Here is a 23741-nt window from a genome sequence, read left to right as displayed (position 1 = left end):
AACAAATTCAAAATTTTTTAAAATTTTTTTTTGCAAAGTCGCCATGTTTGGTCATTCGCCAGATGGAAGTAGACGAGACTATGCCCAAGTTTCCAAAAACAGAACTGGATGTTTATCTCAATGCAAACTATTGAAACTAACATCAAATATGCAATAGATCATGTTTGTTTATTATTTTTCTTATATAATTATTTTCTTAAAGTGTGAAATTTTATTTGCACATTGATCTTTATTGCTTTGCAGGCTTGGCTATAAACTAAAGCTATTTCAACTAAATTGCAGTTTCCTGCCGACCTCATTTATTTTTTGGAAGGAAATAAATTATTTTAAATCTCTGATTAAATAGGTATTGAATAATTCTCTTAGTTTATGCAGAGTTCCATTTAATTATTTTTTTGAATGAAAAAATAGTAAATCTCCCCCCTCCCCCCCAATTTTATATTTCAAAGCTCAGCAACAGTGGTGGGCACTAAGTTTTTGGGGTCTAGTGGCTACTGGCCGACCTTTAGTATCATGAATCAGGAAAGTTTGGAAACCCTTGGGCTATAAGTTTGCCACAAAGTTGATGAATTATTTTGTTTCTCAAAGGAGAAAAGTGTTAAAAAAAAATAAAAATAATTGTCACAAGATAGTTTTAATTTTAAGAATTTTTAATACAGCCTTAAAGAATCATTTATACAATATCAAGAAACAATAAAAGATACAAAAACTGAGCTTTCAAACTTTCTCCAGTCAAATAATTGGAACCTTCCCAAATAATTATAACTGAAAATTTGATGTAAATATATTTACTTGTCTTTGTAAACAAAGTTTAACTTTGAATTACAGTGTGATTTCACTGTTAACAGAAAAAAAAACAAAAAGCAAGTAGGAGTAAATCAATTATACACACTTCAAGTTCATGCTTTAATATTCATTTTAACACCAGAGCCATCTGAGTAGTAACAACAAAGAAAAAGATTATACTTGTACATAAAATCATGATTTGAGTAACATTTTCATCTTATAAATTATTTCTGCCAAACATAATCAACTCACCAGAACTTTTCCAAACATTTTTATCTCACACAAAAGGAATTCAGAAAATTAATTCTGCAACAGATAAATCAGAAATGTTGAAAAGCTAAAAGCAACCTTGGTGAGTAACATAAAAGAAAGGAATAAAGGGCAGACAAGCTCACTCTATATTTTGTATTTATTTAATCATGTAAGCTCTGGATTCAGAGCAGAAAAATTCATTTTGGACTAGACCAACTTGCCTTTAGTCTTGGATGCCGCAAACATCAATTATTGATTAAAAAAAAGATCAATAATCGAATAAACTTGAACGATTTGCAATTGATTTTACTTGTAATGAATTTCTTTAGAAAGTTTTAAACTATTCCTTTTACTTTTAACTTCTCTTAATTATTTTTAAGAATTCCATTGAACAAAAAGTCTTTGAAATAGTTCCAACATTCTTGATTCGAAAGCATAAAATGAAAGAAACATTTCCGAAACATACAACTGTCAAACATTTATTGATAATTTTTCAAATGATCAAAAATAGTAGAATCTTCCAACCATGAATAGTTTTTATATAACTAACAAATTACAAACTGCCTAATTTCTCTACAAGATCCAAAAACAATGATAATAAGACAAGTCATATCCTTAAGAGGGGAAAAAGATTTTCTGCTAACACAGTTCTGCATTAGCCATACATTTTTCTTATAATATTTCAACTTGAAATATTTGATTAATTACTTACATTTATTATAATTTAGCAATATCACAAACTATTTTGAAATGTGCATCTCTAGGAATTTGGGAGCCCAATTTTAAAATTATCAGTAAAAAGTTCAAGAAATGGCTTATTGGATAAACTTAAAAGCAAATTATAAATGAGTATAAGTAATTATACTGAGTAAAATGTTCAAAAAATCATGGCCAAGTCTCAAATTTCATTTAAAAAAATCTTATAACTGTAAAAAAAAAGAATCATTTGGAAAAAGGAAACATTACTTAAGCTTTTCATGTATCTTAAACAATATTCTCAATCATCATACTCAAGTCACAAAAAACTAATTAAGTTTCAATCAATTAGTCAAATACTTATAGAGCAAAAGCTTCTTCTGAAAATTGATGAAAAACTAGGTAGATATTATTACTATTTAGATAGCACACAGCTGTTTTAACATCCAGAATAAAAATCCTGCTCAAAAATAAAATGTAAAGAAATAATGAATAGAAATTTTGAAAACATTTTTCATGAATTAAAATTTATTTTGAGGACATCAAACATGCAGCAAAAATGTGAAAAGTTTCTTTTTCCAAATTAATGATTATTTTTTAAAACAGCCTACTACAAAACTACATAAGTATTCCTATCCATAAATGGTTTAGAACCAATCAAATCGTAGCTATTTATAGTAGAAAGCAGAGTAAAAAAATAATTTTTTGAATAGGTCAAAAAAATCAGATTTTTTTCATTTAAATCAGATTTTTTCAAATTTTTTTGATTCAAAAATACTCTAGAAAATTTTGTGATTATTAATATAACTAAGCTTGAAATTGATATATTTTAAAATATAAAAATATTATATTACAAATATTACTTCAATAACAGCTTTCATAACGTGCTATAAAACCAATTTAATACAAATGCATATGATTGGAATCAAATTAAATATAGATGACATGCTAGTACGCTATAAACACATAAAAACAGGGGTAAACGAACTCGCTTTTGTTGGATGTCATTTTGTCCCGCTTTTGCATTAAAAATGGAGTTTCTTGTAACCTCCAAAACAAGTGTCTTAGATAAAAGATTTCCTTCTATCTGCTGTACAGTACTCTTTACAAGAAAATATAAAAGAATAATGAAATTTAATCATAACTGATGTTAACAAACAGTGGAAAAAAAAAATTGAACTTTTTAGTCAGTTCATTTTATACTGTTTAAAAAATTTCAAACTCTTTTAGCACTTTCCTTAATACTTTACATTTTCTACAAGTTATGTGAACATAAATTTCAAAATTTAAATACTATGAACTTTCTTGATCGAGTGATTGAGAGAGACACCCAAACCATCAGAAAGGGCAATAAAGGCACAGAAAGCATACACAGACGAACAATTTAGCAAACTGGAGAATTGGCACGAAAGGAAACTTCATTAGCTGAAATACTGAGACTGGTAAAAAGGGAAAAACAAATCTTGGTCAAATGAGGGGAATATGCTCAATAGTTTGGATCAAAAGGTGCCAAGAGGACTATTGCTACAGTTAAAACAATGAAGGATGTTATTTAGTACCTGGTTCATAATCTAATAATTAGAACTAACATTTTTCTATTATCTATCATTTATCTATCTACTTAATATAGTTTTGACCAAGTTGAGTCCTATGGTTAGGTTATAGTCATATGGTATATGTGTTGCTAATATAATCAACATTGATCTTCACCTTTCCTCCCCTTTACTCATAGAAACGATGTATTCAGAGACACTAACAGATGAAAGAACTGTTGAAAGATCCTTCTTAGCCAGACTGTTAACACGTCCATCAATGGAGATGGTCAGAAACTCAGATGAGTGTAGTCAATTTATTCAGAACATCAAAAACTGCTTCTAAGGTTTAAAAAAAAAAAAAAAACAGCAGAGTGAGATTCGAGGTTAAAGGAAAGAAGCACTAGAGTTGGATTTGCCGTCAGTGAAGATGACGTAATTCTCATTACTGGAAACAAATTAGCGAGATGGCAAGAGCTTCAGCAGTGAAGATAGCAGTGTTTTTGTTAATTATGACAGCTTTTTCAATCTTCTGTGTAATGTTAATAGCATTAGTGCTAGTAAAATTATTGTTATTGGCAACATCGGTGCATAAAATGATATTGCTCTTGATACTGTTATGGATGTATTCAGTAAAAAGGGAGCAAGTGGTGACTGGAATAACATCCTTGTCCCAGAAAGGAAGTCCATCCAGAATAATTGAAAGATTTTTCAATCTATGAAGACCATCTTTGGTACTTTTTTAAAAATTATTTTACTGTGATGAGTATTTTTGGTCAAGAGGAACTCGTAAAGGATAGTAAAAATATGTTTTTTTTTTTATAGTGACTGTCAATTTTGCTTTCTTTGGTTTTGCTATGTATGAGAGACATCAAGTCGAGAGAAATGTGGCGTATGGCAAATTTATCGATCATGGACATGCGCCAATCTTTAATAAGACTCTCTTTAGCTTCTCCATTTATGACAGGGAGAGAAGCCCAATGGAGGAAGACCCAGATCCCAGCGAAGCTCACTGTTATACAAAACTTGAACTCCTATTGCTTGCAGCATCATACATAGTAGCACCAAAGTCAATCAAACCTCCAATGAGACATTGCTCAATAATAATAATGTTATTGGTCCTGATACTTTTGTTATTATTGGCCATGGCTTTAGGATAATTTAAAAACTAAAAAGGTTTCTTTTTTTGGTTATTCATATGATTTTGAAGATGAAGTTGCTTGTGAAATGATGCTAAGGAATTTAATTTCATTATTCCAGGAATAATTTTTCCATGCAAAGTGGAAGTTTGGAGATTTTTTTTCTGAAAAAATTGATGACAACACTTTTTTCAGGGACAATTGTGAGCTTCCAGTTTTCAATCCATTGGATAATAGAGGAAAAAGTTATTTTTGAGTTTAATTTTAGCCTCATTTGGCATTTTTACTAGAGATTGGTATGATCATCACAGATTAAGAGGATATAAATCAAGAATAAAAAGGGAGCAAACACAGAGTCTTGTGCCACATCAGTTCTAAGGGTGGACAAAAGGAAGAATATAAATGAAGTTGCAATTTCCTAGCATTGATAATATTTTATATTTCTAATCAACTGCAACATCTGCCAACTTATTTTCAAGTTTCCCTTCTTAAACACAAAATCTATGTCCTTATGCCTACACAAATTTACACTGATCAGGAACAAAATTGTGTATATGTGTTACTCGATCACAAGCACTTTTACTATTTGCTCCCGGTCCAAATACACAATTCTAACAATCAGTTTAATTTTTTCAATTCCTAAAACACACGATAAAATAAATATAGTGCAACAATTCTTGGTGTCTTCATAACTTCAAAATTGATCAATCAAAAGTTCACATAATTCTTTAGATACTGAATCTTTACTTGTTCGCACAGTCAGCCGATACATCTGGGCTTGGCGATTGGGCTCTAGTCTCAACAGACAGCCGACTTGAACAGCGCTTGTATGAATAATGCCAGCACAACAAAAATTATCTGGATTAGGATCAATGCCGTCCAGCAGCTGAAAACCAAAACCACTCAATTTTGTCTTCGTAATTTCAGTGTCCATAGGATATTTGGCTTTAAATATTCTTTGTGCTTCTTGGGAAGGGTTGTTTAAGTTTTTCCACCTGGTGAAAAAAGCTTCAGAATTCATGATAGTAGGTTCAAAAAACTTATTAATAATAACTGGTAGCTTCATATTTAATTTTTGGAGAACATTTGAATACATAAATTGCACTGTTAACACAGGTTTTTCACTAAAATCATCAATACATTCAACATTCAACTGTTGTTGCACTTGAGCTCCAGCATCTATAGTTGATTCAACAGGTTTAAACTGAATATTTATTCTTTTGCTTAATGTATCTGAACAAGAAACATTTGATGTGAAACTATGAAACTGTAATGGTGTTTTATTTCCATAAAAAAGACCAATTCGTCCTAAATTTTGCCTGAATTCACTTTTGACTCCAATTTGAAGTAAATCATTTTCAAACAGAATGCCGTTATTTTTACACACCAACTTGTAAAGGCCTTCTTCATTTGAAATTACAACAGCACCTGGAGCTAGTGTAGGGGATGAGGGAGTGTTAGGAGCAAGGTCGCCAAAGACGTCAACTAAAAGATCATTTGTTGTAGGGGCAGCATGTGGCTGAGGCGCTGTTGGAGAACTTGCAATTCCTAAGAGATCACCAGTAGTGGCAGGTTGAGAATTATTCATCTCAATGCTGTTTGTGGTATTGTTATTAAATAATGCAGGATGTTCTTTGGTAACAGCATTTGGGGGCAAACCTTCCGCAACACCAGGTTTTTTCTTCTTCAAGATTGCTAGAATAGATGATTCTCTTTCTGGGAAAGGGGGCATCTCTTCTAAGACAGTTGCTAAAACATCAGATGTAGCAATGGTGCTGAGTTGAAGATATTCTACCGTGCGCTGTTGTAATTCAGCATCGGCACTTCTTATGTTATTGTCGCTTTTCAAAATAATTTGAATTTCATGCTTTATTTCTGGGAACAGGTTTATAAACTTGATATATGTAGTTAAAAGCAATGCTCTCGTTGCTGCAGAACAGAGATGATATTTGGAGTGTAGAAGCTGAAACTGAATCAAGGGACTAGACCTTTGGTCACCAGCTATGAGGTTTCCAAATTCACCCAAGATGTAGCCAGCAACTTTCACCATGTTTTCATGACAGGCAGGAGCTTGTAAAGCTTCAAACACCGTTTTGGCAGCATAGCCTTGAACATCATCTCTATTAATGACAATTTGGATAACTCTGCACCATACTTCTTCACTGACATAATCTCCTGCAATGCGTATCAAGTTCAAAATTACATCAACATACCAAGTGTAATCTGATGCATATTTCTCAGCCAAGATAGCAACTTTCAGAACCATTTCTTCCCGAATTGAATAATCGGCAGTTTCCAAATATGACAACATTTCCCCAACAATTTCTTCTGCATTGCTTTTATCACACATAGCATACAATAGGTCGACAGCTTTCTGACGAACGCTAACATCTCTTTCGGTCTTTAATGCATTTATAATAGTTTCTTGATGCTTTTTCACAGCATCATGAGAAAATTCTGAAGTTGCTAACAAGCACATGCTTTCCAGAGCAAGGTACCTCAGATTCGTTTCTCTGTGTTGTAAAAATTGACCCAATTGATTACATGCACGGATGAGAAGATTTCGTTCACTATCCATTTGAATTATTAAACTAATAGCTTCAAACAAGACTGCATTTTTGGCATTAGAATGCTGTACTTTCTTTGACTTTGGTGGTTCTTGAGCTTTATTCAAAATAGTGTCGAGGCATTCAATCAAACGACCTCTAACACCAGCATCTTCAGGTGGCGGATAATTCTGCAGAAGGCGCAATAATTTTACAGAGAGCCAAGGAGCTGGTACAAAATAATATGTGTAATCTTGTAAATCTGTGTATGATGCAGTTACAATTCTACTAAGCCTGGAAACTGCCAAACTTACGCAACCTTTATATTCCTCCGGATTCTTCTTCACGAAAGCATTAATCAAGCCTACTGCCGATGTTACTACACCTATGTGCTGGTCATTTAAAAGGTGAATGATTCGAGTAGTCCATTCTCCGCTAGGTATAATTTCAGGCATGGTACGTAGCAAACGGAGCAGACAAAGTGCAGCGCTCTGTTTAACTAGATCAATTGTTTCTCCAGACACAAGTAATTTTGGAATTTCTGATCCAAATGTTTCAGCCATTTCTCTACTACCAATATTAGCAATGCATTGAAGGGCTAAATTCACATGAATAGGATTACGAGAAGTGAGATCATTTTTAATAGACTGAATAATTAATCGCATCAGGTCATTATTTGCATTCATTAATACAGATATAAACAGGTATCCAATTTGTTTCTCTGAGTATTTATTGGAACTAAGAAGATTTACAGCTTCCATATGACCAAAATCAATGTCATGGCCCAACAAAAATATAAATAATAATTTACATACATATTTTTTCTTCTGATAACCATCTAATGCTTTATCCCCTTTAAATTTTGACCGAATATTTGCCAGTTCTTTGTTGATACGTTTTATCTCTGCTTCTTTACTTTTACAATTTCGTATGTCAGAAATAAAAACTGCAAGTCCACGCATACCCTCTCCTCGTACTGCAGGCATTGTTAAGCAGAGTGCAAATCAAGAAATATTCTCAGGAAAAAAACTTGTTTCCCTCTTTAAATGACGAAAGTGTGTATTATTTTGAAGCCGCAATTCCAAAGGGTTCAGGGGATAGAAGCATTCGAGATTTTAGACCTGGGAATCGAGGTTACCTCCTCCAAAATTTTCTGACATTTATAAACAAACTTTTTATGCTGCCAAATATGTAGGAAATAATTTTCATGAAACTTTTTTTAATTTGGCTACACTGCTACCTGTGGCTCCACTCGATTTTGGTTCAGTAGAGAATCGTCTGGCATGATGAAGGCAAAAGAAAACTCATAACATTTATTCACTTTTTCACAAAAGTTTTGATCATTTTTTTCTTAGGATTCGCGGATAGGAATTTTTCATCGAATATGATTATCTGCGAACATTTGTTTTCAAAGCGTGGAAACTTTTCAGGAGTAAACACCAAAAACACATGGCGGCCACCCGGTCTTTGAAGGTAAACAGTATTTGTAATATTTTTTTACAAAGTACCAACTTTGTTGCTCGTATTTCAATCTCCGATCATGTTTTTCTGATGTCGATTTATTTTTTTTTTACATTTGGCTTTAAATACTAGATTTACTTGATTGATTTTAACCACGAACTTTAAAATAATATAATCAGAAGCACTAATTCCATTTTTCTGACTGAGTGTTCGTTGTTTTTACTTTAGGGTCTTGTGGCACTCGTAACTGGAGGAGCGTCGGGATTAGGACGAGCTACTGTTGAAAGATTCATTCGCAATGGGAGTAGTGTATTAATTTGTGATCTGCCAACATCAAGTGGAGATGGAATTGCAAAATCTCTGGGAGAAAGTTGTGTATTTGCACCTACAGATGTGAGAATTTTTTAAATTCAAAAACTTCTGCTTCATTCTAAAATTTTGTATCTTTGCTCTTGCTATGCATTTAAAAAAGAATGTAAAATATTTTTGTATGTGAAATCTCTATCGGTTTAAGTTCTGGGGCATTCCAAGGTATTTTTGACATTTATGTAGAGTCCGTAACATGACCTTTTTTGCCATAACTTTTTAATTTACTGTTTGATTAGCATATTATTTTATTTTGATCTTTACCAACCAACATACCAGCTCAAATTAAAATAATTTGCAAATCAAACGGTAAATTAAAAAGTTATGGCAAAAAAAGGTCACGTTACGGACTCTACATAATGTCAAAAATACCTTGGAATGCCCCTTCTACAGAAATGCATAGGGAATTAATGTCATATGCCCCACCCTTGGCGACTTTTTTCTGTTGGCTCCAAGAAAATGATGTATGACGACATATGTTATATATCGTTCTTAGCGATGCTTTTTTAGTGCCAACAGGAAAAATTTATGTAAAAAAACATGATCAAGCACTTCAGAACACAATATATATAAAAATAACATAAAACCACAACAAATATCATGAATATACGCTTCAAAAATTACCAGAAACTAGAAAGTTTTTGTACCCAAAGAACAATTACTAGAAAGTATTTAAAATGCTTAAATTAACAAATTACTATAATACACTGCTCAAAACAATTAGGGGAGCAAACAAAAAAGCGAAGAAAACCATGCAAGACAGCCACGTATTGGCATATGATGGATAAAACATGCGTATCAATGCAAAATACAGAAAAAAAAAGTAAAAGGTTTTGGAAATTAGCTTTAATTCTTTGAAAATTTGGAAAAAAACATGAAAAGATGATGTAGGGCAACAATTTGGTTCCATGTAAATGATAAAAAAAAGGTACTGTTTAGACATGATGAATCATGAGTTTTAATAGGGCGTGTGGTCTCCTCAAACAGCTGCACACTGTTTGTATGGATGCGATGAGGTTATCGATCCACCTTCGAGGAATGCTGTTCCACTCCTCAAGAAGTGCAATCTCCAAGTCTCGAACAGTAACAGGCGGCCTTGGTTGCGCAGCAACACATTGTCCGAGCATGTCCCGAACATGCTCGATTGGATTCAGGTCAGGAGAGCACGCTGGCCATTCAGTATGCTCTATTGCTTCAAGCACGTTCTCCACCAGACGAGCTCTATCATCCTGGAAAACAAAGGAATCTCGAACGGCTCCAGAGTAAGGGATGACATGAGGTCGTAGTATCTAGTCTGCATACCTTCGGCCCGTAAAAGTGCCATTCTGAATGATATGCAGGTCCGTACGTCCGCCTATGCTGATTCCACCCCATATCATCCAACTTCCAACAAACTCATCTGTATTGGGACCTTTCACAAATGACTGTGGGGTTATTTTGAGTGCCCCTGTCTCTCCATACCAGAACACGTCGGGTGTCACACTCCAGACTGATTTGGGAATTGTCTGTAAACAGCACTTGGCTCCAATCATGATGATCCCAATCTCGATGTTCAGCGGCCTATCTTCTTCGGGCCAAACGATGGCGGGGGTTAAACGGAATGCAGACCATTGACCGACATGCATAGAGCCCCTCCTCATGAAAACGCTTACCTACTGTTTGGCTGGACACTCTTTGACCTGTTGTCAAGAGCAACTGTCTTTGCAGCTGCGTAACATTCTCTGTTCTGTTTCGATGGGCTGTTAATAGTATATACCAGTCATCAATTGCTATAGTGGCGTGTGGCCTAACTTGCCCTGGTCAACATCTAACATTTCCCATCTCTTGGAATCCATTTCAAACGCTTGCAACAACACTTCTGGTGACTCTAACAGCGTCCGCGACACTATGTTATATTTGCCCAGATTCCAGTCTGCCTATAGCATGCCATGTCATGGATTCTGGTAAATCACTTTGTTGCCACATTCTCAAGTAACCTGAGGTCGTAGTCTCAAGTTCACTGTGCAATCGAACTTTACAGTTACAGCTATAAAACAGACATTTCTGCAACATCCCTATTTCTGCTCTTATCTCCTTTTTCTGTTATTTGACGTCATGAACACTGATTTGCTTATAAAGTTTTCTTCTTCTGTTTCCAGGTAGGCTTTAAATTATGGATGATTAATATTACGTACCTTATTAGTATACATCTTTGCATAATTTTGTTAAAACTATGTGCTCCCCTAATTGTTTTGAGCAGTGTAGCTTACCAATGAAATATGTATAAATAGAAATAAAAGCTATTTTCCAACATGCATTTCATCGAACAAAAACTTTTCTCACACTCAGCTGAAACAGAGCAGAGCGATTCAAACTACGATGTTTAAAGCGGAAAACATCCCCAAAATCAATAACTATTTCAGCCAAAAAGAAACTTAGTTACTCAAATTTCGATGCGAGAAAAGTAGAAATGTCTCAACAGAACATCCCAAACATAATCAATACAAAAATAGCATATACGATTTGGCTATCCAGACATGCTATCAAAATACCTATTATATTTTACATAAAATAACACCTTCATATTTTTATAAAATGCTAGAGTCAACTTATTTTCAGAAATTCAGTACCTAAAGGAGGCACGTTTATGGAATATGTATAAATAATTTGTGGCATTGATAAGAATTAACTTTTAGAATAAAATGACCGTACTATTTTTGTAAAATTAATTTACATACAGTAAAAAAAAAGTTAAAAGATTTTGTAAAGACAAAGAATTTCGGAAGTGAGAGTTTTTTTTTTAATTCTTAAAAAAAGAACTTATCTTTTTATGGTATAAATCCTCACACTCAGTCTGAAACAAAACAACATATGACAATGTCACCTTACAGATACACACCAAGTTGGAGTTTACTTTTAATTAACGTTCAAGTTTGATGAAACTATGGCATTTTCTAATATTTATTCATCAAAACACAACTACTGAATTTAAACTAACACAAAATAAGCTTCCCTGTAGGGTATATTGCACGAAAAAACAAGAATCTCTCCTGCGTGAAACCAATAACAAGTTCAACAGATCTAAGATTGCCTTCGGGTTGCCAAACACAGGTTAGTTTCGCCATGAATGCCATGATTAAAAAATTATCTCATTGGCGATAAAAATATTCCAATTTTGTGCAAAAAATCGTATGTCGCAAATTTGGGAGGGGGGTATATCACATCTGTACCATGCATAACAACAGTGAAGTTTTAAAAAACTGAAAAAAAAAAAAAAATCCCCACCTCTATGAATCGATTTTGAGTTAAGGCTCCTGATTTGTGGAAAAGGTCACGTTTGTTGCTTTGTGTATTCAATGCTTGAAGTTCTTGCAGAACAATTTTAGTCAAATAATTTAACTTTGCGGAACGTCGTCAAGTTTTCTGCTTTGGGGGAAGTGTGAAAACATCTTCTGATCTTCAATTTTTTTTTTAAAATAAGTAAAGAGTTTTTTTTTTTTTTTTTTGCAGTTTGATTATGAAATACATTATTGTGACAGTGCATTTTGGAACTTTTTTTGGACTATGCAGAACAAATTTCCATTGCCTCATTCTTATTCTGGTGAAATATAAGCCATTCTGACCATTGGTTTAAAAGTTGGAATGTTTTGAAATTGTAACTTCATTTTTTATCACCCTGTATATTGTTACCAAATGCATTTTGCTGCACCCTTTGCCTCTTCCTGCGGCACCCATTTTGGGAACCCCTAATTTACGCATTTCACTGTTCTCACTTCTGTGCAACCACCTCTCTTAATGGCTGATTTTTCTCAGAGCGCTGCATGGTTGCTTTTGTGAGAATTCACTGTAGTTAAGTTCCTGTGAAAGGAGAGTTAGAACAAACCTTAGTTAGTGGTAGTAATTGATTTTATATATTTTATGAATACCAAATGAAGTGTGTATGATAAGTTAATTTATGTTTATTTATTTTCAGGTTTCTTCTGAAGCTGATGTTAAAATGGCTCTTGAAATTGTGAAATCAAAATTTAAGAAGCTAGATGTTGTTGTGAATTGTGCAGGAATCAGTGTAGCTTTTAAATTGTATAATTTTCTCAAAGAAACCTGTCACAAATTGAGTGATATAGAAAAAGTAACAAAGGTGACTACTTCCTTTTTATCATTGAAAAAAATTTGTTCAGCTTATATAGCTTAGTTTTAATTGGGTAATAGATCCCTAAATGTGATTTCTTTTTTACTAAATGTTATCGTGCATTATTTTGTGTAAATTATAAAATGCTCTATCTAAATTCTTTCTTCCCAGAGTGCCATACTAGAGAATGAAAATTTTGAAATTTAATTTTGGATTTTGTCTAGCTTTGTTTATCAATCAGCATGGAAGGTGAGGATTTAATCTTACATGATATAATTGTGTAAAATCACTGAATATTAACATAATTTTCAAGTGATGCATTAAAAAATTATGCGATTTCAGACCTGCCAACTCTCCCGTTTTTCACGGGAGACTCCCGTTTTTTACTCCATTCTCTCGGTTGTACGTTTGAGTATCCATTTTTCCCGTTTTTTTTTATTCTTTTCGGGTTTTTTTCTTTTTTTTTAAAATTAAACTAAATTTTCTTCCTTAAAATAGTTACTCACAGCCCTAATAGATGACGTGGCTAGCAGAGCAAACCCGCACTGCTCAGTGAGCTCACGTTCGACGAGCACGACCGGTTAGTTAATCACGTGACAGTCTGGTTACTTACCGATCGACCGGTGAGGCTCGTCGAACGCAAGGTGAGCGGCAAACATCCGATGGATGCGTTCGGAGTGTCGACCGAAATGCTTCCGGAGATGGTGTTTTGGTTTAACCCTACGTTCGCACTTCCACTTCTATCTCACGCATGCGCCGTTGCCGTTTTCGCGGTATCGTTCAGTTTTCAGACGCATGCTAACTGCGCCATGTGTTTTCATTTTGATCTTTCTACAGCGTGCGTTGTTGTTTAACATTCTTCTTTAGCGATGTCTGAAGAAAAGAAATATCTACAAACAAAAAGAGCGATTATACGAGTGAATTCTCTTTCATGAAAAAATCAAATAAATACTTGTTATAACAGTGTTTTTTACTTATTATAGCATCGTTTAAAATCTCCCTTTTTATCCCTTAAAGCTTTGACTGGATCTCCCGTTTTTTCTTTTCATAAGGTTGGCAAGTCTGCGGTTTTTATTTATTACCAATCAACAATTATTGACTAAAAATTATGCAAACATTATGCAAACAGCATTAACAGTTTATGCAAACAGTTAATGAAAAATAATTGCTGATGTAATTCAAATATTTACTAAAAATATAAAGTTTTTGTAAAAATTTTCACTGATGCCACTGGTTTGCTTGTCCCCCACATTTGTTTATCAAGTCACTGGTTTGTGATGTTATAGCCAGATAATCAGTGGGCTTTCTCTGTTCCATTCTTAGATCGATAGTTTTTATGCACATAAAGGCTTGCCACATGTTAAATCATTAGCCTTGACCTTGATTTTGAGACAATAGTGTTCATCAGACTGAAGCTTTTCCTTCTACTAGGTTTACTAAGATGACTCTAAAATACTTTGTATAAGGAACCTTAAGGAATTTTTGTCTTCCATAGTTCAAAACATCTCATAATGCAGGCTTTAGTTAATGAAGAAATGAGTCGGAAACCATTTTCATACGGAATAGATTTCAAATTTTCCAAATCTTAGAGTTATTTTTGCTAACCATTTTTGTCAAAAACTGACAACTGTGACCTTTAGAGGTAACTTTTTCCTGAATGGGAATAGAATATGTGTTACTACACAGTTCAAATATTACCAGATAGGTGATATTAAAAGCAAAGTAAATATTTTGCTTTGCCCCACTTTCCCCTACATGCAAACTGCATTATACAGCAGATGCCGCTTAATGTGATCATTTTGGGACAAATATAATTAAATAACAATAACCGAATAGAATCCAGGAAACACGAAATCCTTTTTTTTTCAATTAAGAAGCTTTTTTTTTTTGAAGCCGCAAATTAAAACTACAAGACTCAACTAAACACTGTTTTAAATTATAAATTACTAAATCAGCAGAACGGAAATGGTTGGACTATAAAAGAGAAAATTAAAATATTCAATGGAAAAAAAACATAGTAATAGGTGAAATAAAATTTTCCCATTGACTCCTGCATCTTATCCCCTGATATTTGTAAACAAGTTTCAAAGCAGATTCAGGGTGGCGACAGATCAGGGAGATCAGGGAAAAGTCAGGGAACTTTATTGATCAGGGAAATATCAGGGAATTTTGAAAAAATAATTAAAATTCAGGGAAAATTGGATCAAATGAAGAAAAAAAAAATTTTTTTTTTTGCTTTGCAAAATTAAATACCCTTTTTCCCTGTGCATTTTCCACCAATTATTTGTTAAAAAAAGTTAAATTAGTTTGGTGCGATTATACACTGACACATGTTTGTGCATTTTTTTCCCCTTAAGGCCAAGGTATTGAACCTTAAGTTATTAACCACAGTATGAACTTCCTAAGCTTCTGTGTCAGTAAAGTTGTTTATTTTACATAGTTTGAATTTTTCTGCCTGGCGTTCCATGCTACATAAAATGAACAACCCTACAGGCAAAGAGGAAGCCGCCATTAAAGACTTTGCTCCATTGCCTTTATTCATTGTCTTGAAGTAGTTAGTGTACTGTAATCACGATTTCAAGAAAAATCTTTTTTTTTTTTTTAAATTGATACTGCTAAGAGCTTAAAAGGTATTTTACTTGGCGTTTTCAATTTGATTGCTAAAATTGAATGTTAAATGAAAATCAACTTTGTTTTTTGCCATCTTAGTATGTATTTGCTGTCACTTTAGATTACACGAAGGGTTTTTTTTTTTTTTTCGACTTTTAAGTTCTTTTATTTTAAAACCAAGTTATATACTATAAATTTTGAAATTAAGTATTGTTTTTTTTACATTTCAATGTTTGTTACAAAAGATTTTTTGACTAATAATAAGATCATTTGAAATTGAGTTGTGTACATAAGTAAATATTTTTACTATTTTTTAATAGTTAAAATACTGTATTCTTTTATTAAAACCTAAGTTCTTGATTAGAGAATAGCTCAAATTCAATATGGCTGGTTGTTTATAGGTTCCAATTTGTTTTATATAAATATGTCTGTGGTCACTGAGTACGAACTTTGTGTCTTTTTTTCTTACAAAAAGTTTGATTTGCTATTGAATGCCACACAGAAAATTAGTCTTGTCAGGGTTTGCTTTTGTACTTCTGTTGATTAAGGAACAAAAACAGGGAAAAAATTGAAAGTTTATAAAAAAAGTGATGACACAATAAACAAAGACTATTATTACTATCTGACTTTTTTAATGCGTGTTAATATACAAGTCTTCCGAGACTTTGTGAACATTAAGCAAATGATAACATTAACCCTGATCGCGTTAGGCGGCGCCTTCTGTACACGTAAAAAAGTACTGACATCCCAGCTAACCAGGTTGTCAGTATATACTTGTAGTTCTATCTAAACCCTGTCTTGGGGTTTAGTTTAGAAAGAAGATAACTTATAGCTTCTCTGCATACATCAGGTGCTCCTGAAATGTTGTTCATAAAGAAGATGTTGGTCAATAGAATTGTGAAGGTGCTTGAAAGCATAACTTTCATTTAAAAGACTTGAAAAATATTGTGTAATATAAATGCTGTTCAACAGTTTGTTGAATTTTTTTGTTGCACATAAGTTGAGGTTATTTAGTTTGTTTATGTGTATTATTATTTCGAATTTATAACAGGTCAACACTGTTGGAACTTTCAATGTCAACAGACTAGCGGTGGAATTAATGGCTGAAAATCCTCCTAATGAAGATGGACAGAGAGGTGTTCTTATTAATACATCAGGGAGTTCAGCTTTTGATGGTTTCATTGGGCAAAGTGCTTATTCTTCTACTGCAGGATCTATAGTGTCCATGACACTTCCTATGGCAAGGGATCTTGCTCCACAAGGCATTCGCTGTTGTACTATTGCTCCAGGTACGTATTTTATTGAAATTTGGCTCATTGTGTTCATATTGTGTCCTTACAAAAACCATTACAGTAATATTCTTAAAATATATTAAATACTAGCTGTATTGCCTGGCATTGCACAGTTAACTTCGAAAATGAAAATTGTATCGAGTGACACATGCTCAACAATCAGATTTAAGTAAAAGAAAAAAATAAATAAAAATTACTCTTCAACATGTAGGGAAAAAAACCAATTTACATGTAGGGAAAAAAAACAATTTCATTACTCAAAATTTAATTATAGGCCTGTTTGGATTTTTTTAATTCCAAAAAATTCAGTTATTTTTATTGTTCATGAAACCATGAATTATTCAATTTTATGATTTTCTGGCAAAACACCTTGGGGGGGGGGGGGAGTTGGGTTCACCCCTCCATTGGGGGGAAAAAAACCATGAAATCTTGAGCATCAAAAGAGATTTATTCCCTGAGCATCATAGAAGCTTTACCAAATTTTGCAAAGATGTGAATTCTCATATTTGGAAAAATTCTCTCTCTAGTCAATGATTTTTCCAGCACTCCCTTTTTTCCTGACATTTGGAAGCAATTTTTATAATTTGCTTCTTTGATTGTTCCTGTTCTCCCACTTTTTGTTTCCTGGCTTCTGATCGATTGCCCTTGCTGCACGCCCCGGGGTTTATGTATTGTTCTCTAATTGATTGTCCTCTCTCATCCTGAATTCCTATTGGTTGACCCATTTGGTATGAATACTGGTGTTCACGTAGACTTTCTGTTCGCTCAGAACTTTCTGGTTGTGTAGTGAGTTTTTGCACTGATGAAGAGGCTTTATTCTGGCCTTGAAACAGCTATATGCTGTATTTTTTGAGATTTTGTTCTTTATTTACCTCAGTTTTTCACTTTATTCATCGAAACATTTTAGTCATTTTAATGCCTCTAAAAGTTAGTCTCCCAAGGTTAGCCTTGTTGGCCTGTTCAGTAATCAAGCTTTGGGTATTTGTATACTATAGTAATAATAAAAATTCCAAGTTTTGTGTTTTGTGATCTATACATTTGAGACATTAATTAATAAATTTAAGATTTCTCAGAAATTATAGCTCCCATGGAAAAACTAATATCATATTTGAATTCAGCTCATCAAATTCATAAAAAATCTGTTCCAAAGACTCCATCACTAAATTGACCGCTGTTCTGCATTATTTATTATTCAGCTAATTATACAATATTTATAATTGTGTTGTACATTCAGTAAATGGCCCTTATAATGAAAAAAAAATGTTTCAAGGAAGAATCAATAATGTCCTATTGCTCAACTTTGCAGATTACTTAGCGATGAGCACTAGAGTGCCCTGTTTTGCACTTTTTCCCCCAAAGTGAAATGTAAGGCCTGTCAAAATCCTCTGCCAGTGCATCTGGAGTTAATTTCCGATTTGTGAAGAACGTTCTCGAAGATTCTTTCGGGAGAGTTCTGAATTGTTTTGAAATTATTATTTTGGAAGATGTTGTGTTTGCTTGGTTTATTTTCAGAAGCCCTATATGACTGCTTCCATGGAGAACTTCTTATTTGTTTAAAGTATAGTTCTGGAAATCAATTACTCTTCATTTATTTTCACTTACTACTCATGATTTATAAAATTAGAGCTTGTAACAGTTGGAAACGAACAATGCAACATACTATGATTAATCATTGAAATATAACCCATAGCATTTAAAATAACTATAACATTCTTTTCAGATAGCACTGTGGTAACACAATCTGAAAAACCTGGAAATCAGGGAATTCTCAGGAAAATTTTAATTTCTGGAAAAAATCAGGGAATTATCGAATTTTTAAAAAAAATTCTCAAAATATCAGTAGAAAAATACAGGGTTCGTACGCTCCTTATAAACTCCTGCTTTTTAAGAAACGAAAATAAGGGCCCTTAAAACTCCCGAATTTTGCTATTATCTCCTTACAAACTCCTTATTTTTTATTCTACACGGCTTTCAAGATTTTCGCCTATCTGCAATCTGAATACGTTATACCGAATTTTAATAGAATTCCGGCATTTTTTCGTCTGTTAATACCAGAAGTTTTATTTTTTTGTTAGATTATTTTCTTCCCCACATCCGAAATTTTTTTCCTTTCGCTAATTAAATTTCTGATGATTGTGTTGATATTTATTAATAATATACATCTTGTAGACTTGTTAAAGTACCATTCTAAATTTTTTTCGCTTTAATAATTTTTTTTTATTTACTGTTTTTAGACTTTTGATGCCTTGATTTTGATTAAAGCAATCTCTTTGCATCCAATGTGAGAATCAAAATTTTCTGATTTTTGATGCTTTTTATAGGGCATATAAATGAAATTACTTTTTATTCGTATAACAATAGCAAAGTTAGAAATTTCAAACGAAATTCTGTGTCCTTTATGAGAGTCAAAAAGTTGAAATCTAAATCACTGGTTTAATTTGACTTTTGCTTCAATTACATCGATTGCTATTAATAATACGGCTATTGTAGAGCTCTAAAATGCAATTCTAAAATATTTTCCTTAAATTATTTTATATGCCATTCTTTTTACTTTTAACGTGTTCACTTCAAAAATCGCAATCTCTTTGCATCCGCCATAGGAAAAGATTTTTTGCATTTATGACACTTACTATGCCTTATGAAGAAGCAAAAAATTAAGTTATATTTATATTTTTATTAAAATCATTAAAAAAAGTTTTTAACAAAATTCATGTCCTTTAACAGAGATCGTACCTCCTTCAAAACTCCTCCAATACTCCTTCATTTAGGAAATTTTTTTGAAGGGCCCGTCAAACTCCATTATTTTGGTTTGAACTCCTTCAAAACTCCTTTTTTCTTAGTTCAAGACTACAGTGCTGGTAAAAAAAATTGCATCATCCTGCCATTTTCACAACAATGGGATTATGTGAGAAGTTTTGGTCGACCAATTAACGATGAATGTATGTGAAATTATGCAAAACTTATGAAATAAACATTTAGCAGCAGGAATCCAATAATTGTTTACGTAGATCGTGGCTGTTTCTGTGCCAAGGAAAACTGCTGACCCCATGTTCATTTTTCCATTTCTGAACCTGCGTGTGAGTTTAGAGAAAAAAAATTTACTTAACCTGAAGTCAATTTAAGTCTAATGCAAGACAAAGGTTTTTAAATTGTTACTTACCAGTTTTGCCCTATGGCACGGAGCAGAATCATCCTGGAAAATGATGTTTGGAACTGAAGTAAAGTGATCCCCAGATAGTAGTAAGCAATTTCTCCTCCAAAATGCCAATATACACCTGGGCGTTTACTGTTCCTTGCACAAAGTGAAGCCCACCAACTCCTTGATCAGAAATACATCCCCAAATCATCTGGATACGGGATGCTTGACTGTGTTGAATGCAGTCGGGATGATATTCCTCTCCTTTGCGACGCGGGTGATGCAATTTTTTCTACTACCACTGTATATAGCTATATAGTCTTCCTCTATGACAGTAACTTGAAATATTTCGATTGACAACTTATCTACGCCACAAGAGCGATTTTAATGTAGTAATTTTGTATATTATTTTCCTTACACAGATGTGATTTACAAATTGATCATAGAAATTATAAAAACTGCAGGTGAAAATATTATTAGATGACTGAGACATTTCATAAATGAAGTAAACCATGCTCAAATGGTGCTTGGCACCATTAAAGCATCAACCTATCTGCCAAGATGGTCCCAAAGATGTTCTATTGGATTCAGGTCTGGAGATCTAGCTGGCCATTCCATTTGCCCCAAACTGTGATCATCGGGCACTTTGCGGCCAAAAAAAGTAGATTTAAATCTTGTTGAAGACCTGAAAAAACTTGTCTATGATTGTATTTCTACAGATAATTGAAATATTTTTTTCCCCTAAATAACTTTTCATTGGATAAGTATTACTTTAACTTTTATTCTTCCATTTAATATTTTCATTAATTGATCTCTGTGTATATGACTCAAGGAACTTGCGTATGATTGTACTTTAAGAGATATTAAAAAATCCCTATTTTCCCCTCAAGAACATGGAAAAAAGCCATATTGCGCCACATTGAAAAAATCTACTGGATTTTTTTTTTTTTTTTGAATGCTGGCAGGTATGCATTTTATGCGATAGATGAAAGAGCAACTTATTAGCTAAACAGTAGTACCAGTATTTCCTAGAATTATAATTTTCATAGTTTTTAGAAGAAAAATCTTTAAAATTTGGCAGTTTTCTATGTTCATAAACTTAGAGTTTTAAAATCGTCTACAAAACTTTGATCAACTTTAAAGATTAATATAATTTGTACAATTTTACAAAAGGATCCTTAATTTTTAAATTGAATTTTCTGTATTTCAATTGCGTATGAGTAACCTTATGTTTTAAAAATATGCTAAAATCTAACACAAGCTTCGCCCAAAACTGTTTGTTGTGTTTGAAGTTTGTCCTTTTGTATCCTGTAAATATTTCAATTATTTTGATAGTTGGAAGTTATTTTGGCCTCTACTACTTTCAGTCGCCTTATTATAGTTCTTATTTTAACATTAATTTAATTTTTAAAGTCTGGTTTTCTTTTTTTTTTTTTTTTTTTTTTTTGGTTTGGAAGTTGTTAGCATGTGTTTTGTTTTTGAGAAAATACTAATTTTCAATCAATTTCACTTATTTTTTATTCAATTTCAAAATATGATATGTTTTAATGGTTAACCCCCCCCCCCCCCCACATATGAATTTGATTTCGAGTTGACTCAAGTCTAAGAAGCAGTAAATGCATATTTTACTACAAATTTAATATGTTTGTGCATTCAATCATTCAATACATTCTAACGAAAGCAAAGTAAATACTAAAAGAGTTGTGCTTAATTTTTCTGAAATACATTTTAAAACATGCTTCTTTAAAAAAGAAACTAGTCATTAATAAGTAAAATGAACTCCTTACTTTTAATTTTCGAAATTGAGTATGAACCCTGAAATATCATTTTTAACCCCCAAACCTCCAGAATTTTCCTCAGTGATATTTCTTTCCATTTTGTCATGAGGATGCTTTTTTTTTTTTTTTGCCCAACAAAACTATATGCATTCTAAAATTATTTTTAACTGCTACAAACCAGCAAAGCCTTGGTATTCTGTAGCCATTTTCAATGCTTCTTCGGCAACGGTGGAAATGGCAGCTTGTTTAAAAATTAGGTGATAATGTTTGTTTTTTTCAAAAGAATGTGATGAAGTATTATTATTGTGTTTTTGTAATAAAATTAATCTGTGTTTTAATGTAAACTGCATGCAACTTTTATGAATTTTATATATGATATTTAGAATAATATCAATTACAAAAATATTTATAATATCTTTGATAGGTTTTATGGATACAGAATTAATGGGAACTTTACCTCCAGAAGTAATTAACTTTATCTCCGATACTACTCCATTTCCGAAGAGATTTGGTAAACCTGATGAATTTGCGCACCTTGTTCAATGTATAATAGAAAATCCTATGTTAAATGGCGAAGTTATAAGATTAGATGGTGGATCACGATTTCGTTTATAGATATGTGTTTCTTCTATGTTGCATTTTGTAGAAAATCATTAAATTTTTTTTTTTCAACTCATTTGTGGTTTTGTTTTAATCAAAAATTAATCTTTCATTTATTGAAAGGATTGAAATATCTTGTAGCCTTTGAGTAAATAAAAATTGTATTGGAACAGAGTGGACGAATGGTAGGATTCCACTGTAGTTTTAAATACAAAACTTTATTCCTACTCATTTATTTTTCTCTTGTTTCATGCTTCTTCTGGTTCAGAAGAAAGCCAAACCGCTGCTCATTATGTGCATTTTTCATCTGCCTGCAGAAAAAAGACTTATAGGAGAATTTGGATCAAAGAAAAAGAAGTACTGATTGCACCAAAAAAAAGAAAGAAACGAAAGAGCAATGAAATATTTAGAAAGAGAGATTAAAGGTGAAATTTCCAAACAGATATTTGTTAAACATGTCATAGTGCTACTTGTTGGGGTCATCTTTTAATAAGTCTTACATTTGTTCCTTGTGAACATGAAGAAAATATTCTTTGAATTTTTGAATAATACATGAGAAGCGTTTTGTACTCTTATATTTTTAGTTTTAACAGTAAAATTGATATTTAAGTGAAAAAATAATTAATTAAAAACGTTATAACACTACCACTCATTAATTTCAATACACTTGCAAAAATTCACATTTCTACAAATTTCTTGAGAAAGGAGACACCAATTAAATCCTCTGTCACTTTTGTCCCATAAAATTATGCTGCTTCTGTCATTTTCGATTTATATCACCCGTTTATTTAGAGCAGCGGTTCCCAACCTTTTCCCCTACGCGAACCCCTTCCGAACTCCGAAAGAAGTTAGCGAACCCCTTGGGTACTAAGTTAATAAGTAACAAGCAAAAAAAAAAAAAAAAAAACGCGTGCACGCACACACATAGACAATAAAATTTGGGAGATTTTTCTCTTAGTTTGATGCTGCTCCATAGTTTATAACAAGAGCGAAAACATAATTATAAAATATAGAATTACAAATATTTTTACGAACTAAAATGATCGCTAAAAATGAATGCAAAACAAATTCACCAAAAAATAAACACAGTAATTGTTCTACGTCGAGCTTCAATCAACTTTTTAAAAAGAACTTGAAAAGTGGATATTTGTGGAACAAAGAGGCCAAAGCTTGGCTGAAATTTTTTTCTGACACAGGGGTACTTTCATCTCTATTATCACTAAATCAGAAATCAAATAAAGAATGATCTTTAAAATACCTTTCAGGGGACCGTCTCAGATTAAGTAAATGATTTTTTTTCTTACAGCAAAATGAGAAAGATCTGAATGTTTAAGTCTTCTTGAAAGGGATTACGAACCTAGCTGATTGATAAAGATATATTAAGTGCATCAGTCGTTTGATTGCTGAAAAGTTTTCTTGTAATTAGTGCATAAGTGAGG

General features: G+C 32.7%; 2 protein-coding genes across 2 annotated transcripts; one reads left to right on the top strand and one right to left on the bottom strand.

The window, feature by feature from the left end:
- Window positions 1–632: 632 nt before the first annotated feature.
- LOC129216076 (AP-2 complex subunit alpha-2-like) lies at window positions 633–8038 on the bottom strand. The gene has a single exon (XM_054850223.1). The coding sequence runs from the start codon at window positions 7935–7937 to the stop codon at window positions 5100–5102; it is 2838 nt and encodes a 945-aa protein (XP_054706198.1). The 5' UTR covers window positions 7938–8038; the 3' UTR covers window positions 633–5099.
- A 211-nt stretch (window positions 8039–8249) lies between these two features.
- LOC129217414 (3-hydroxyacyl-CoA dehydrogenase type-2-like) lies at window positions 8250–22378 on the top strand. Its single transcript, XM_054851713.1, has 5 exons — window positions 8250–8424; window positions 8641–8805; window positions 12731–12895; window positions 16548–16785; window positions 22127–22378. The coding sequence occupies exons 1-5, from the start codon at window positions 8401–8403 to the stop codon at window positions 22315–22317; spliced, it is 783 nt and encodes a 260-aa protein (XP_054707688.1). The 5' UTR covers window positions 8250–8400; the 3' UTR covers window positions 22318–22378.
- The last annotated feature ends 1363 nt before the right edge of the window (window positions 22379–23741 follow it).

This window comes from Uloborus diversus, chromosome 2 (genome assembly GCF_026930045.1).
Source record: "Uloborus diversus isolate 005 chromosome 2, Udiv.v.3.1, whole genome shotgun sequence".
Lineage (NCBI taxonomy): Eukaryota > Metazoa > Arthropoda > Arachnida > Araneae > Uloboridae > Uloborus > Uloborus diversus.
The sequence above is the reverse complement of the archived record's forward strand: the minus strand, read 5'-3'. Positions and strand labels throughout refer to the sequence as shown.

Excerpts from the sequence above, each read along its gene's own strand:
- LOC129216076 (XM_054850223.1), bottom strand. The coding sequence starts at position 7,937 with ATGCCTGCAGTACGAGGAGAGGGTATGCGTGGACTTGCAGTTTTTATT.
- LOC129217414 (XM_054851713.1), top strand. The coding sequence starts at position 8,401 with ATGGCGGCCACCCGGTCTTTGAAG. Across the intron at positions 8,425-8,640 it reads CGGCCACCCGGTCTTTGAAG|GGTCTTGTGGCACTCGTAAC; the intron begins GTAAACAGTATT and ends TTTTTACTTTAG. Across the intron at positions 12,896-16,547 it reads ATATAGAAAAAGTAACAAAG|GTCAACACTGTTGGAACTTT; the intron begins GTGACTACTTCC and ends AATTTATAACAG.